Source organism: Pan paniscus, chromosome 15 (assembly GCF_029289425.2).
Source record: "Pan paniscus chromosome 15, NHGRI_mPanPan1-v2.0_pri, whole genome shotgun sequence".
Classification (NCBI taxonomy): domain Eukaryota; kingdom Metazoa; phylum Chordata; class Mammalia; order Primates; family Hominidae; genus Pan; species Pan paniscus.
This window is the reverse complement of record NC_073264.2, coordinates 64,514,366-64,530,395: the sequence shown is the minus strand read 5'-3', so window position 1 is coordinate 64,530,395 and position 16,030 is coordinate 64,514,366. Positions and strand designations below refer to the sequence as shown.

Below are 16,030 nucleotides of genomic sequence, written 5' to 3'. Positions count from 1 at the left end.
TAGAATTTTACTCTGGGTCTCATTACTATTTTGTAAATCAACTTGTTGAGGACAGATAAGGAATATTTTTAAGGTTATTAGAAAAGCCTGAAATTTCACTGTTATTTCAACCATAAGTTTGCAAATAGTGAATAAGCCTGATAAGGGAAGCACATGAAGCCCATTACCAGTTTTTTTTTGTTTTTGTTTTTGTTTTTTTTTTAATAGACGGAGTCTCGCTCTTTCACCCAGGCTGGAGTGCAGTGGCGCGATCTCGGCTTACTGCAGGCTCCGTCCCCTGGGGTTCACGCCATTCTCCTGCCTCAGCCTCCCGCATAGCTGGGACTACAGGCGCCTGCCACCTCGCCCGGCTAATTTTTTGTATTTTTAGTAGAGACGGGGTTTCACTGTGTTAGCCAGGATGGTCTCGATCCTCCTGACCTCGTGATCCCCCCACCTTGGCCTCCCAAAGTGCTGGGATTACAGGCATGAGCCACCGCGCCCGGCCAGCAGTTATTTATTTCTTATGTCAGTTGGTTAATCAGAAACATGCTTGACTGGTAAGTAACCAAGAGCAGGCTTTGATGGGAGGTATGAAATCATGGGGACCTAGGGAGGGAAGGGTTAAATAAGGACGATTAATAGTGTTCAAGAGAGTAGGATGGTGCTGCTTTGCTACTTTCCAGCTTGCCTGGAGGTGGTCCCCACCTCAGAGCCTATAGAAAGAGGTCCTTATTCTAGTTTGGTGATGTTCCTTGTGCATTGTTATCTGGGTTCCCCTCAGCTTGGCTCCAAGGACCTTGTGTAAAACTGTGCAGAAGGTGCTTCCCGTTAACTCTGCTGCTTGTTTATTTTTAGGTATCTTGCAATATATTCAGAACTCTCCCTCCTAGTGACAGCAATGAATTTGATCCAGAAGAAGATGAACCTACCCTTGAGGCATCGTGGCCGCACTTACAGGTACTTTGAAATACCATTTGTTATAAAAGAAAACTCCATTAACTCATTAGCTGATTAGCATGGGAATTCCTTGAAGGGCTTTATTCACCAAAAAATCAAATTAGAGTACACTAATGGAAAGTTAGAGAATGTTTTTTATGTTTCTTATTCTTGATAATTAGAATGCCAAAAGAATAAAATAGTGTCAGTGTGATGCTTTAGTGTCCCCCCACCCCACGTTGCAGGTACAGCCAGCAGTTCTTATTTCTCTATTAGAGCTTCTTTATGATCCTGCCCTCTAGAGCCTCCAACAAAGCACAGAATTATTTTCACATTAGCATTAGTTGGATGTGATTAGCTCACAGAGTATATATCTCATTTTTAGCGGTATGTACCCTGGGAACTTTGTATGTCTGTCATCACGTTAACTACAAATGTGTTTCTTTAGTTAGAAGGACAAAACCAAACTGTAATAGCTATTTCGTTCACAGTACTGTAAGGAAGAGTAACAGCTGAGAGAAAGCTTGGGTAAAGGCCAATTCTGTTCTCTTGCACTGAGAAGGCCATGTTTTCCAATCACACTTATGTGCCAGGACGGATCAGGGGCATCACTGCATCTCTGTTTCCAGCATTAGAGCCATCTGTATTGTATTAACTTGTATAATACATACTGGTAATTTTCCAGCTCGTTCCTTCCTTGTGCTGCCTTCTCTGAAGGCCAAAATTTCTCAAAAGAATAGAGCAAGGAAATTTGTACATGTTGAACCCCAAAGTCACCCTTCCATTGAGTCAGAATATCCTTAGGTTGCTCGACAAATAGCAAGGGGGAAGGGGTGGAAGAAAATGAACAATACCTTGTACATCTTCACCCCTAGGCAGAAGCTGCTGCATTTTCGTAGAAATGTATTCATGGTTCAGGTTGACTTTTTGAAGAGCAAACAAACTGTGCAGCAGAGAGAGAAGGCCTAGAGATATTCTAAGAGTTTTTTCCCCCTACTTCAGAATTTCTGACACAAATTTGCAAGTCTGTCTGTCCTGCTTTGACAACTCAAAGTTTCTGCAAGTACACACGTGTGCTATTTCCCGTTTTTACGTAGAGAGCTTTTGGGGGCTCTGTTTGCTCAGCTCTTACTCAGGCGTGTTATGCATATGTATTCCTGCCTCCAATGCTAAGACTGGGTAAATTAGTTAAAACACGGTAATTGATTTACTATCTTAGATGTTTGATTTTTTTTTTTTAAAGGTCCCAGACATATTGTCTGCAATCTAAGAAACTTGTAAAACTATTTGTGCTTTTCATAGGTATATCCCAGATTGTGACACAATCCAAAAAAGAATTACTTTTTTGAATGGGTGAATTGTCATGTCTTACTCTTAATGTTTGGTGACAGTTCATTGAATTACAGTTTAGTCTGGAAGAAACTTAACAACAACAAAAAGACGATCTCCTCAGTAGTCTCACATCTTATGGTGGAAAAGACAAGGAAAGAGATGTCTTCAAAGCCTCAGCATATTGTCTTCTCTGTATTCCAAAGAAGACATTGGGACCACTCTTGCCATTTGCAAGAGCTTTTTGAATATTCTACGTCATGATAACCATAGACATAAATTTCCCCTAAAGTACAATAAACTTTTACTCATTATTACAGTTAATCCTTCCCGTACTTAATGACTCTGTAAAATACAGGACCAAATTAATTTCTGAAACTCTTTAATTCTGCCACAAAAAACCACTCTAGCTTACACTGTCATTACCGCAGGAATATTAACCATTAGTTCATCTGAAATCCTAAAACCAAAGAAACAGTGAAGAATGGTAATGAGACCTGTGCCCTTTTGGATATAAAGGCAGAAACGGTATTATAATATGGGCTGGTTTCATGTGTGTTGACATCCTGTTCAAGGTTATTATCCTTTGGTCCTTTCTTTAGCTCAAGAGGAAATATGACCTACTAATGCTGGATCAGGTGAAGGAACCTTTTAAAATTCGTAAATCAACCTTCATTCATAGTAAAGTTTAGGTCACTAGGCACACTGTTGCCTTCACCATCTGTTGCTTTTGGACCAAGGCTCCTGACTTGGTCTCAAGAATCTTGTGTTTCCTTTGTATATTCTTATAGCACAAATTAGTCACCTTTCCATTTTCAGTGTTAGGTGGTTTTAGCACTAATGAGGGCACTCACTGAATGTATAAGAAGTCTCTTTTTCTTTTCATGATAGGTCATTCATGTCATAGTCACCTATCATGAAGTTTAACATTTTACTTTTTAGTTGATCCAACTGTCTATTTTTCTGACCAAAACACAGCATAGTTTTAGACCTTTTCACTTTTTATTAACTTCATAATTAGCAGTATGCTTCCTTTTCTGGAACACATTTTGCAAGGAAGAAAGTATAAATACCTGACGGGAGGAGGTCAAAACAACAAAATGACATTGAGATGTGGTTGTTGAGTGGTTGGCTGTGCTCATTGCCCAGCTAATTGACTGCTCCTGCATACCTTTTTGATTTAAATTTGTGGCGTACACAGAATTACCGATTGGCCAGACGTAGTGGCCCATACCTGTAATCCTAACACTTTGGAAGGCCAAGGCGGGTGGATCACTTGAAGCCAGGAGTTTGAGAGCAGCCTGGCTAACATAGTGAAACCTCGCCTCTATGAAAAATACAAAAATTAGACAGGCGTGGCAGCACACGCCTGTAATCCCAGCTACTTGGGAGGCTGAGGCACGAGAATTGCTTGAACCTGGGAGGCGGAGGCTGCAGTGAGCCAAGATTGCGCCACTGCACTCCTGCCTGGGCAACAGAGCGAGACCATCTCACCAAAAAAAAAAAAAAAAAAAAAAATTAAAAAAATTACTGATTATAACAAATTGTGGATCTTTTGGGATCTTTAAAAATAGACAAAAGAATAATTTTTTGTTCAAATATGTCAAAGGGGTCTACTCTGTATGTTATTCAACCTTTTCAATTATCCAAAATAGTATCTTGTTTATGTATTTTCTGAAATTAGGTGTGTCTTCAGTAGAATACAATTTTATAGGACTTTCATTTACAATTAAGAATTTGTTTTTAGTGCTTTCCGCTTGAGACTGACAAACAGGAATGCTAGTCTTCTTACTAAAGTTCCTTGGAGAATTCATTTATGTAACCTTGAAAAGTAATTTGTCCTCCCCAGCCCCCAGTCTTTCTTTTTAGAAACTTAAGGGAGATTTTTGATTTTGACGTAGAATCTTTCTCTTAAGTGCAGAGAACACTTATGCTTATTAATAAATATGTCTGAAGTGTTTCCACCAAACATTTTAGACCATAACTGCTTTCAAGTGACCAGAGAGGAGAGAGCACTTTGCCAGTCTTGCTGGAAAGCCTTGCCAGTCCACAGGCCAGCTTAGAAGATGAGAATCTCCCCTCTTTGTGGCAATCGAAAGAGGGCTAAAACCCACTTGATGGGGTCATTTGAATAAGGCTGACATTCTGTGTGTAAAACTGAGAGTTGACAGATGAGTGTATTAGAAAAGGAACAATTCTCTGAGGTCTTAGGACTTGGGCATTATTTTGACTAGCAAAATAACATGTGAAACTTGGCAACGTCCGGATCATTAGGAAAGAAATTTTTCTGAATTCAGAGAGTTCCAAGGAGAAAAACATAGTTTTATAAGGAAGTAAAATGCTAACGTGAATCCCTAATTTAAGTCTTAAATTAGAGTCTGACGTGAGAAGAAACATTTAAATCAGTGGTATCTGTGGACCCTTAGAGGGGCTCTGAGACCTGATTTTCCATGTCCTGCAAGGTCAAAACTACCTTTATAACAGTGCTATATATATGATTTGTCCTTTCACTGTGTTGACATTTGTACTATTCATTGCAAAAGTGGCGGTGGTTAAAATTGCTGCTACCTTAGCGAGAATCAAGGCACTTGTGCCAAACTGGTCGAGTATTCTTCACTGCCATGTACTTGTAATTAAAAGTGTAAAAAAGCCGATTTCACTTGAGAACATCTTTGAAGAAACAGTGAAAATTAATAATTTTATTACATTTTGACCCTCAAGCACACATTTAAAAATATTCTACATGACACAATGGGAAGTATGCATAGTAATATCCACTGCATACTGAAATATAATGGTTATCTTATGGAAAAGCATTTGTGTAATAGTTTTTGAGCTGTAACCCAAACTAGCCTTTTTTTTTTTTTTTTCCTCCTCATGAAACATCATTTTTACTTGAAGGAATGACTAACAAACTATGATTATTCAGACTTGGGTATTTGGCGGATATTTTCTCTGAAACAAACAAGAAAACCATTTGACAATATTTGTTACCACTGACAAAATTAGAGCATTAACGCAGAATTTAGAATTAGAATTTTAGAAAACTTGTATCTGCCTTGCATCTGTCACCTTGAGCTTGCAGCTTCCCAAAGCTTAAAGACTTTTTAAAAATAAAATTGAGATAATAAAGAATGTGATTTTTTAGATACTGTATAATAAAACATGTCAACATTTAAAAGAGCTGCGTAACTCAATGAACCAATATTTTCCAGTTGGCAAATGATGTTAGGAAAGCATGCATGGATAAAGATCCATTCAAGTGCAAGACAGATGATTGGATTTTAGTGTAACAAAGTATGAAAAGTTCATTGATATCATTTCAGATTCTGTGTTGCAACTAATCTTTAAGAAATGACAATTTGTTGAATTTAGTGTAGCATCAAAGAAGAATATCTACAATTATGTGGGAGAAAAAGAAACTAGTAAAATACTCTCCCTTTTTTGATGGAGATCTCCCTAGATCTCCGTCAGCCTTGATTTTCTTTGTATACTTAAACCAAAATGACATATCACAACAGATTGGATATAGAAGCAGATGAAAATCTGTCTTACATTAAGCCACATATTAAAGAGATTTATAAAACTATAAAACAATGGCTTTCTTCTCAATTCTTTTGGAAAGTAAAGTTTTTTTTTTCTTTTTTTTTTTCAGGAACATAATTATGTTAACATATAATGCACCTTGTTTTTAAATGAAACAGTGAAATTTTAAAGTTTTTTTCATTTTTTTATTTCTGATTAGATATTATATATATCATATATATCTCATATAAACAAAAGCTTTGGGGTCCTTTTTAATTTTTAAGTGTAAAGGAGTGAGACCAAAAAGTTAGCAAATGTTATTTTAGGAATAGTGATGATGATACATGTTAGTCATTGTGCAGAGGGCTTTATGTGTGTATTTTCACATTTAATCTTAGAGACTATCCATCTCCATTATAAAATCGAAGACACAAAGTTTCAGAGAAATTAACTTGCTCAGGGTTACACAGTTAGTAAGGAAAAGAGGCATTCAACCCAGTATTCATGACTTAAAAAGTTCTGGATTATATATATATTTTTTAGAGAAACAGAGTCTTGTTCTCTTGCCCAGGCTTGACTCAAACTCCTGGGCTGAAGCAGTCCTCCCTCCTCAGCCTTCTGAGTAGCTGAGACTGCAGGCGCAGGCAGTTGTACCAGTTAAAGGTTCTGGTTTTGATACACTGTTGCATACCTCGTCAGGATCTGATGTAGCCTTTGACATAGGCTTATTATGCAAAGAGAATACGCAGTGATTCCCCACTGTTTATCAGAACAATTATTTGAGGCTGACTTTTTGCAGATGGGTATATTGTGCCACACCATCTTATGATCCGATGAGTAGAAATTGCCATAAACTTTCTGAAAAGAAATTTGTCAGTGAGTATCAAAAATTCTGAATGTTTGGATATCTTGTGATCTAGCAATTCCACATTTAGAAATATTTCCTCATGACATAATTGAACAAGTACATACTGATGTATGTTATGTGATGCACGTTGTCGCAGAATGATGGAGAAATAATTCAGAAACTACTTAAATGTCTAAGCCTGGGAGGTTGGTTAAATTAATTATGAATAATGGAATTATTCATTATAAATTATAATGGACTACTTACAGCTACTAAGAATGATAGTTGAGATATTATTGATGTAAATTGTTCATAATACATTGTTTAAATGGTAAAAGTCTGTAAAACTGTAAAAATATATTTATATGGTACGTTAAATGAAGTATGAAGTATATACATAATATATTGTTTAAATGGTACAAGTAGTTTGCAAAACTGGAATAATATATTTATAGTACATTAGTATGTTGTAGAAGGAAATATATACATTGAAATGTTAACAGTGGTTGTCTCTGAATGGCAAGATTATGGGAAATTTTTCTTTGCTTTGTTTAGTTGTATTTTCTAATTTAAAAATTTTAAAAGTTGAAAGCATAACAGCAACTGTGAGCCACAAGAAAGGCTGGCCTGGTTTGTTGATTGATACTAAAATCAATTTTCTAAGCCCTGTCACTTTTAGTGTTTACAGGCTTTTGGTGGTTTTTAGTACTGTTCTCAGTGAATCATAATTTGAAATTAATTATAATCTGTTTGTTGCAGCTTGTATATGAATTTTTCATACGATTTTTGGAAAGCCAAGAATTCCAACCCAGCATTGCCAAAAAATATATAGATCAGAAATTTGTATTACAGGTAAGCAAATTATTGTGGTTGTGTGTATTTGTCATCCAGTTAACACTTTATCTCATTTTCTCTTCATGTTTGTTAAAAAAGTTTTGCAATGACAGTTATATCACCCACAAAATATATATATATATAAACATAAGTTAATTTCCATTACTGCCTATTAAAAGTAATAGGTACATTTAAGTTTATTTATGGTAGAAATCAATTACATTTTAAATAGCCAGGAATGCTAATGCCTAAGTCCCTACAGTTTTCTCTAAAAATTTAATTATAAAGGAATTTCATTTATATAACCTTGGTTTGTGGGAATCGTTATATAGCTTAAAGACTTACATTTGCATAAGGATTCTTAAAGAAGTGTGGTGTAGATCTGTTAAAACTGAGTAGGCAAGCTCAGACTTCAAAGCATAAGTAACCTGTAATAAATAATCAAAGTCAGGGTACTGATGAGATTTCACTGCTAGAAAATAGCATAGCTTAACATTCTAAAATTTCCCTAAAGGGATTAACTCTCATCTCTCCATTTGGAACATCTCCAGGAACACTTTTTTCCTGACTCCTCACTGTGTATGTTATAACGATGGATCTTCCTTTTTACCTGGAACTTGGGTGCTTTCATGGCACTGAAGTTTTAGGTAACACTTCCTTGCTCCTGTTGTTGATATATTCATCTCTAAAAATGGGTGCTTGAGCCAAACTGGTGTAGCTCTCTTCTGAGTGACATATGGGGCATCTAATGTAGGAAAGAATAAATGTTTATCTCCTAGTAAGCCGGTAAGGAGAATTTCAAATTTAAAACATTAATTTGATCTAGCCTGGGCAAAAGAGCAAGACCCTGTCTCTAAAAATAAAATAAAAAGTAAAACATTAATTTGGCAGGAAATTGGTCTCCTGTGCCTTACTGGGATGGGGCTGATAACCTTTGTGATCTCATTTCCCTCCTTAATTAAATTAATACATTTGGAATTTAGGATATATAGGTTGAACCATAGCCAATTTTTTGACTGTTTTTAACACTCAAAACAGCAGTTTCATAGGGTTCAATCCAACAGGGTCAGGCAAGCTTCCAGAGAGCTGAGGGGCATGGAGGCCTCTCCACATCCTAAGTAAGGCTAAGTGGAATTAAACCCAAAGTTCAGATGTCAGCTCAGAGCTGAAAGGAGCTTTGGTGCCTTGCCTGTGCGGCTCATTAGTACCTGTACACCCTATTCCCCTAGGTACATGGGGCTGATCCTTGAGCAATACTTCACATTTAGAGTACTTTGGTACCACACTGGTGAATCCTGGCTCACACTTTAACATGAGAGGGTTTGGAAAAGTGAGGTCTGAAATAGAGATGGAAAGGTAGGTAAATAGATGGATACGTGGATCATGGGGTAAATAGGTAAATTGGTATGGATTGTTATGCCAGGGAAGCATAACTTATTTCAAAAAAAATGTAAGTGATACATAGTAGATCTACATTTTGTATTGGAAAGCCTTGCATGTATATAGTGCTGTCTAATTGTCAGAGCACCTTTGCCTGCGTTAGTTGATTTGTACAACAGTCTTGTAAAGTAGTCATGACTAAATTTTTATGCCCTCCCTCACCCTCCGCCCCATTTTATAGATGCATAAACTGAGGTCTAGAAAGATTATCAAGTTTGCTCAAGCACATTTCCTATTCTGGATTTCTGTCCATCATGCCATGATGCCTTCTTGTGATTCCCTCACTGTAACTTGGAGTGACTTCAAGGGAGAAGTAGCCCTCACATCTGAAGACTAATGAAATAATAGGGTTCTCCTATTTTTTGTGAATTAATGTGCCTAAGAGGATCAGGTAGTAATTCTCTATTAGAGCCTGTATTTAGTTGACATGGAATCAGTAAATCCTATGGTCTTACTATGAAGCCAGTGCTTTTCTTACACAAAAACATCCAGGGCTCAGCCCAGTGTGCTGTCCATGGTAGACAGTACTGAAGATAATGAAACTTATAATATGAAAACATCAGAGAAACCCAGATTTGGAAAGGACATTTTGGGTTATGTATTCTAGTTCTTTAGCAAATTAGTCTCCTTTGAGACCCTTTTTCAGTGAAGAAAAGCCATATACACAGGTAGCTTGTTCCATTTTTGTTAGGAAGTTCTTTTTTTATGTTGAACCTCTCTATGCCTTGTACCCTTTGTCCGTATTCTCCCCAGAATAATTTCTTAGTATATCTGTAGCCCAGACATAACCTTTCAGGTCTTAGAACACAGCTTTTGTGTTCACCCTTTGACTCTTTTTCTCTGTAACAGTGGTTGCAATTCAAATGCTCATAGCCTCATACATAGTAAGTCTGAAAGCCAGGGGTCAGACAATAGGATGTAGACTGGTTCCTATTAAATGGGGCTTTGGCTACCCCTCTTCATTCAGTTATCCCCAGACTTTTCTCCTTGCCAATCCCCAAGATAAATAGAAATCCAGATTCTTCTGTGAAGTTTTCTGGTGTTACTAAAATCTTGTACAGAATGAACTAGCCCATTTGCCTTCTGGATCTAGCCTACCAGCTGTCAGTATGCATTTTCTCCTCCAGACCGAGTTCTTCGTTCTGTCAACCTTCTCTCATTTGTTAGTTTTGAAGCCTTCAGTATCCTGGTTGTGTCCATTTGTCCTCTAATATGACATCTATATCTGAACAGAATGCCCTGAGCCTGGTCAGCCCAGTGCGGCTTAGAGTTGGCTTTTTCATTCCCTTGTCGTGACTTTAGGTTTCTTAAAGGAAAAGTCTCATGAGCATTTCTTGCTGTAGCATGACATTGCCAACTTATGTTAAGCTTCTGGTTATAGCTGGCTTCTAATTGAGCTTTCTGCATATTGCTGCATGTTTCTCTTCTTTTCCCTTTTTTAAACAAACAGGGTCTTGCTATGTTGCCCAGATTGGGCTCAAGTGATCCATCTCAGTCTTCCAAGTAGCTGAAACTGCAGGTGTGCACCACCATGCCTGGCTTATTGTTGGTTGTTACACAGTTTGCTTTTTTATCTAAGTGTAGTACTTGGCATATGTTCCTGTGGAATCATTTATCCCTTATTCATTCTACCTTATTCACTGTGTCTTCCATCTTTATGACATCTGTAACCTAAGTATGCTATCGGCCTCATCTAAGTCATTGATTAAAATTGTTTAACTAGGATAAAACACTACCTATTGGGTACAGTGCACACTATTGTATATGGGTACGCTAAAAGCCCAGACTTCACTGCCATGCTTCTAGTAGTCTATTTTGTGTTGCTGTAAAGGAATTCTTGTGGCTGGGTAATTTATGAAGAAAAGAGGTGTATTTGGTTCATTGTTCTTCAGACTGTACAGGAAGCACGGCACTAGCATCTGCTTCTGGTGAGGGCCTCAGGAAGCTTATAATCATGGTGGAAAGCAAAGGGGGAGCATGTGTGTCACGTGGTGAGAGAGGAGCAAGACAGAGGGGGCAGAGGTGTCAGGCTTTTTTTTTTTTTTTTTTTTTTTAACAACCACATCTCACGGTAGCTAATAGAGTGAGAACTCACTCATTACTTCAAGGACAGCACCAAGCCATTCATGAGGGACCCACCTCCATACCTCCATGATCCGGATACCTCTCACTAGGCCCCACCTCCAACACTGGGGATCACATTTCAACACGAGATTTGGAGGGAACAAAAACCAAACTATATCAATGCAATATATCCATGTAACACAACTGCACTTGTACTCCCAAAACTATAAAAATAAAAATAATTTAAAAAAAAAGAAAAAGTTGTTAAACTAGCCAGGGTTGAGATAGGAGCCTTTAGAAATTCCCTATATTACACAGCTTCATCATTAATCAGTAATCTTTGAGTTTTATCCTTGATCCAGAAATTTACTAGTATATTATCATCCTTCCTGCATTTCTTAATTTTGGTTGTATGGAGAACATAGAGACTATTAGATGCTATGGTAAAAGCCAGGACTCTGTGTTTATAGCATTACTGTCATCTATAGGCCTTGTAACTTTATCATGAAAAGGAATGCCATTTATCTGCCATGTGGTATTAGTGAACGTCTAGAGCTAGTGCTGTTTACTGATGATCCTGCCCTAAGTGCTTGCAAACCATGGGTTTGTTCATCTGTCCTAAAATTTTGCCAGAGACAAGAAATAAAGTGTCAGTGGTGAAGTTCATTTATATACTTTATGTTTTCAGCCCCTTCCTCATTTTTCCAATTGTTGCCTTCTTTCCATCTGCTGGATCTGTTATAAATTTGACCTTCACACCAGGGCTCACCCCAGTTCCTGAATGAATTGTGAAAGTGGCAAGCAGGGGTATTGGCAGAATCAGCACCACCATTGAGAGCTTGAATGAAATCATCTGACTAATCAGTGCATTAACTGCCATGTGGGAATAAGCCCTGGGCACCTGTTAGTTCCCATTTTCCAGAATACCCTGCTCATTCATGTTGGTAATCTGTAAGTTGGCCTCCTGTCCTTTTCCTTACCCTTTAGTCTGCTGATGACTTACCTTCGCTCCCAGTGCCTTCTAAGAGGGGGCCTTAATTTCTTAACTGGTTCTCCTGAGATCCCTTCCTGGCCAGCTTGGTTCTGCTGGGGAGTGGGTGGGCCTTTGGGGCTTGAGGGATTGATGCTGATATTTTACCCCATTATCCCCCGTCTCACTCATTCCTCCTCCTCTTTCCCACCGTGACTTAACTGTCCTTGAATTGACAGGTCCTTCTAACCTCTGCACTCGGTAGTCAGGTCTTTTTCACACCCCTGCTTGTCCTTCCATTTTTCTGAACTCCATCGTCTCCCATGGTGCCACCTGTTCCTAGTGTGTTTCTCTTATGACATGGAAACCTACATCCTTTTCCTTTTGACAAATCAGGATGACGTTTACCCTGTTTCTTTTCTTTGGGCAGATTTCTATTTTCTGTGGGTTTTCAGTGGTCTCAAAAAAGAATCTTGGTAATCTCAGCTTAAAATTTCTTTCTTCAGTTACACAGAATTTATTGTATCCATGAGATTTCAACTTATTTTCTGTAGCAGCTGAATATGTTCTTTGCAGTCAGTCTTCTGACTGTCATTCCTCTGTCAGTGAATACAAAAGCAAAATAGGAATTGAGCTATTTTACTATGACGTAGTGGAAAGTTAGGAAGCTTTGGGTTTGAATCTTGACTTCCCTATATATTGTAAGTATATTTTAGGAGCTGAGAATGTGAGCTTTGGTCAGAAGAAACTGCATACAAACTCTGGCTTCTCTGCCTACTTGCAGTATGACTTTCAGCAAGTTTGTATACCTGTTGTCCAAGCCTGAATTTCCTGATTCATGACATGGGATAACAGGATAAATGAGATACTGTTGAGTAAAATAGGAGACACGTCAAAATCGACAGTTGTCAAATCTGCTTAGTTCACTTGGCAGTGTGGATACAAAGACAGGATCCCTGCCTTCAATCTTAAACAGGTGACTGTAAACCTTGGGCAGATTATTGACCACTTGGAGCCTCAGTGTCGTTTTCTATAAAATGACATTAAGATCACCTATCACAACAAGTCACAGCAAGTAGGCTTGTTATGAGATAAAATGAGATGACTTGTGAAAATGTCTACTGGTATCACCTATGGGGCATGGTAGTTGCTCATTAAATATTAATTCATCTTTTCACAACCCCCTCATATGTTATCTGCCTGCATTGATAGAATGTATTATTTTTCTTGATTCCAATAATTTTAGTTTTATTTATTTATTTTGAGACAGAGTCTTGCTCTGTTGCCCAGGCTGGAGTGCAGAGGTGTAATTTCAGCTCACTGCAACCTCCACCTCCGGGTTCAAGTGATTTTCATGCCTCAGCCACCTGAGTAGCTGGGATTACAGACGTGCACCACCAAACTCAGCTATTTTTTGTTTATTTGATTGTTTTTTTGAGACCGAGTCTTGCTCTGTCACCCAGGCTGGAGTGCAGTGGTACAGTCTCAGCTCACTGCAACCTCCACCTCCTGGGTTCAAGCAATTCTCCTGCCTCGGCCTCCTGAGTAGCTGGGATTACAGGCACTCGCCACTACGGCTGGCTAATTTTTTGTATTTTTAGTAGTAACGGGGTTTCTCCATGTTGGTCAGGCTGGTCTTAAACTCCCAACCTCAGGTGATCCACCTGCCTCGGCCTCCCAAAGTGCTGGAATTACAGGCATGAGCCACCAAGCCCGGCCCTAATTTTTGTATTTTTGGTAGAGACGTGGTTTCACCATGTTGGCCAGGCTGCTCTTGAACTCCTGGACTCAAGTGATCTGCCCACCTTGGCCTCCCAAAGTGCTGGCAATACAGGCGAGTCACTGTGCCTGGCTTCCAGTATTAATTTTAAAATCTTCATTTTTTGAAATAGAATTTTAAAAATATATATGAAACTTGAAGAAGGCTTGAATAAATGCAGAAATGTAGCATATTGCTAGATGGAAAGACTCACCATCAGAAAGATGTCTATGTAATCTCCAAATTATTTAAACATTAGTGCAGTTCTAATTAAAATTAGTTTTTTAAAATCTTGAAACGTTTAGAGTTATGAAATAAATTTTTGAAAAAGATGACTAATGATATGGTACTTATTAAATAATATACTACAAAGGAAAAGGTAAGTTAATTAAAACAGTATGGCTTTGGAACAGTAGAATGGAACATAATAGCGCCTTAGGTGGAGATGACCCTGCTGAGCGTGCCATGAAACCCATAAGAAGATGTACCAAATAAATGAATGAATAAATATATGAATAGATGGCTATATACACATATACGTTAAATTGGCATAATTGTCCTGAAGAGAAAACCGATAGTATTCTATCAACTTAAATTTAGACCCAACAATTCTGTGAGAAATAATCAGATATGTACAAAAGATATATATATACAAAGGTATTGAATGCACCATTGCTAATAATTATTAGAAAATTGGAAAATAACTTCAAAGTTCCTTAGTAGGAGGTAATTGAACTGTGGACATTCATATAGTGAAATATTCATCAGTTTGTAAAAAGAATGTGATAGACCTACTCAATGATCTGTTTTAGGTGAAACATGCATTGTTATAGAACAGTATAATTTTTGAGCCTGTATCTGTTATTTTAGGGAAAAATAATGTTAGTATTTTTGTCTTAGTTCTTTTGTGCTGCTTTAACAAAATGCCTCAGACTGGGTAATTTATAAAGAACAGAAGTTTATTTCTTACAGTTCTGGAGGCTGGGAAGTCCAAGATCGAGGTGCTGGCATCTAACGAGTGTCATCTTTCTGGGTGTGCCCTCACATGGTGGAAGGCAGAAGGATGAGAGAGAGTGAACCCATGTCCCAAATCCCCTTTCATAGTAGCATTAATCTATTTATGAGGGCAGAGCCCTTATGACCTCAACACCAAAAGGCCTTACTTCCCAACACTGTTTCATTGGGGATTAAATTTTTATCACATGAATTTTGGGGGATACATTCAGACTATAGCAATATGCATTAACAATTTTGAAAGGAGTTCTACCAAATTGTTGTTAATTGGCTGGAAGGGGGTGATTATGTGTGATGATCTTCACTTCCTATTTTTTAGATATCTCTTTTATATAAAAAAATAAGCTTATATGTTATAATCAATAAGAATAATAAAAAATTTCATCTGCAAGTACATTCTCATTTTATTGCCTTGCATTTTTCATAAACCTCAGCTGATTTTGTGCATTAGCCTTCCTAAGACTATTTTTGTATGATAGCACCATTCTTTTATGCCCAGTATTCGTTGCTTCCTTCCTTTCACCATTTGTATCTGCCCTTTGAAAATCTAAAGCTCAAATGAAAGCTTCCTGTGTTGCCTCAAGTGCCTTTTTCAATACCTTGAATTTTTCTTCCTTATCAGGAAGCAGTATAGATTGGTGGTTAAGTGTACAGACTGATTTGAATTCGGGCTCTGCCATTTTTTTTGTATTCAACCTTGGACAAGTGACATAACTACTGTGTGCCTCAGTTTCCTCATCTAGAAAGTAGATGCAAAATATCATAATCACATTGTAAGGTTGTTGTGGAGATTTAACAACTAAATACCTATACAAACTCTCAGAAGTATTCCCAACACATGGTTCATATTCAGTAAACGTTATGCTGGTGGTGTCACTAATATTTTTATTAGGATTCTTGTTTTGAGAACTTTCTTAAGCTCTGTTTTCTTTAATAGCTTCAGTCCATGAAATCATATAGTGTTAGCCTGTCATGTCTTACCTAGCATGTTATGAATTATTTGAAATCCAACTCTTATTCTAAAAATCATTGGTATCCATTCAACTCTACGTATATGGTTCTTCACAGGCTGTTGGGTTCTCTTAAGATGTTACATGGGTTTCCTGTGTCTCTGGATTCTCTTCAGTTCCACTTTGCCAACTGATTTCCTCCAATCAGTGTTGAACATAAATGTTTATTAGTGCCAGGAACGTATAATTTATAATGCATGAAAACCAGTGATAGCCCATTTAAATCTTTACAGAGGACAGACAAATGGTACATGATTAAGTAGTGTGGGTATGACCAAAGGAGTGATGGAAACTGTGGCGATTTAGAGAGCTTGGATCCT

The 16,030-nt window shown here is 37.7% G+C and overlaps 1 protein-coding gene across 7 annotated transcripts in view; it reads left to right on the top strand.

Annotated features, from left to right (window-relative positions):
- The window catches only part of PPP2R5E (protein phosphatase 2 regulatory subunit B'epsilon), a 170,815-nt gene that overhangs the window by 118,193 nt on the left and 36,592 nt on the right, over positions 1-16,030 (top strand). For all 7 annotated transcript variants that reach the window (XM_003831620.6, XM_008956975.5, XM_057299718.2 and 4 more), the window contains 2 exons: positions 838-939; positions 7,379-7,471. In XM_003831620.6, coding sequence (XP_003831668.1) covers positions 838-939; positions 7,379-7,471 — 195 coding nt within the window. The remainder of the gene's footprint in view (positions 1-837; positions 940-7,378; positions 7,472-16,030) is intronic.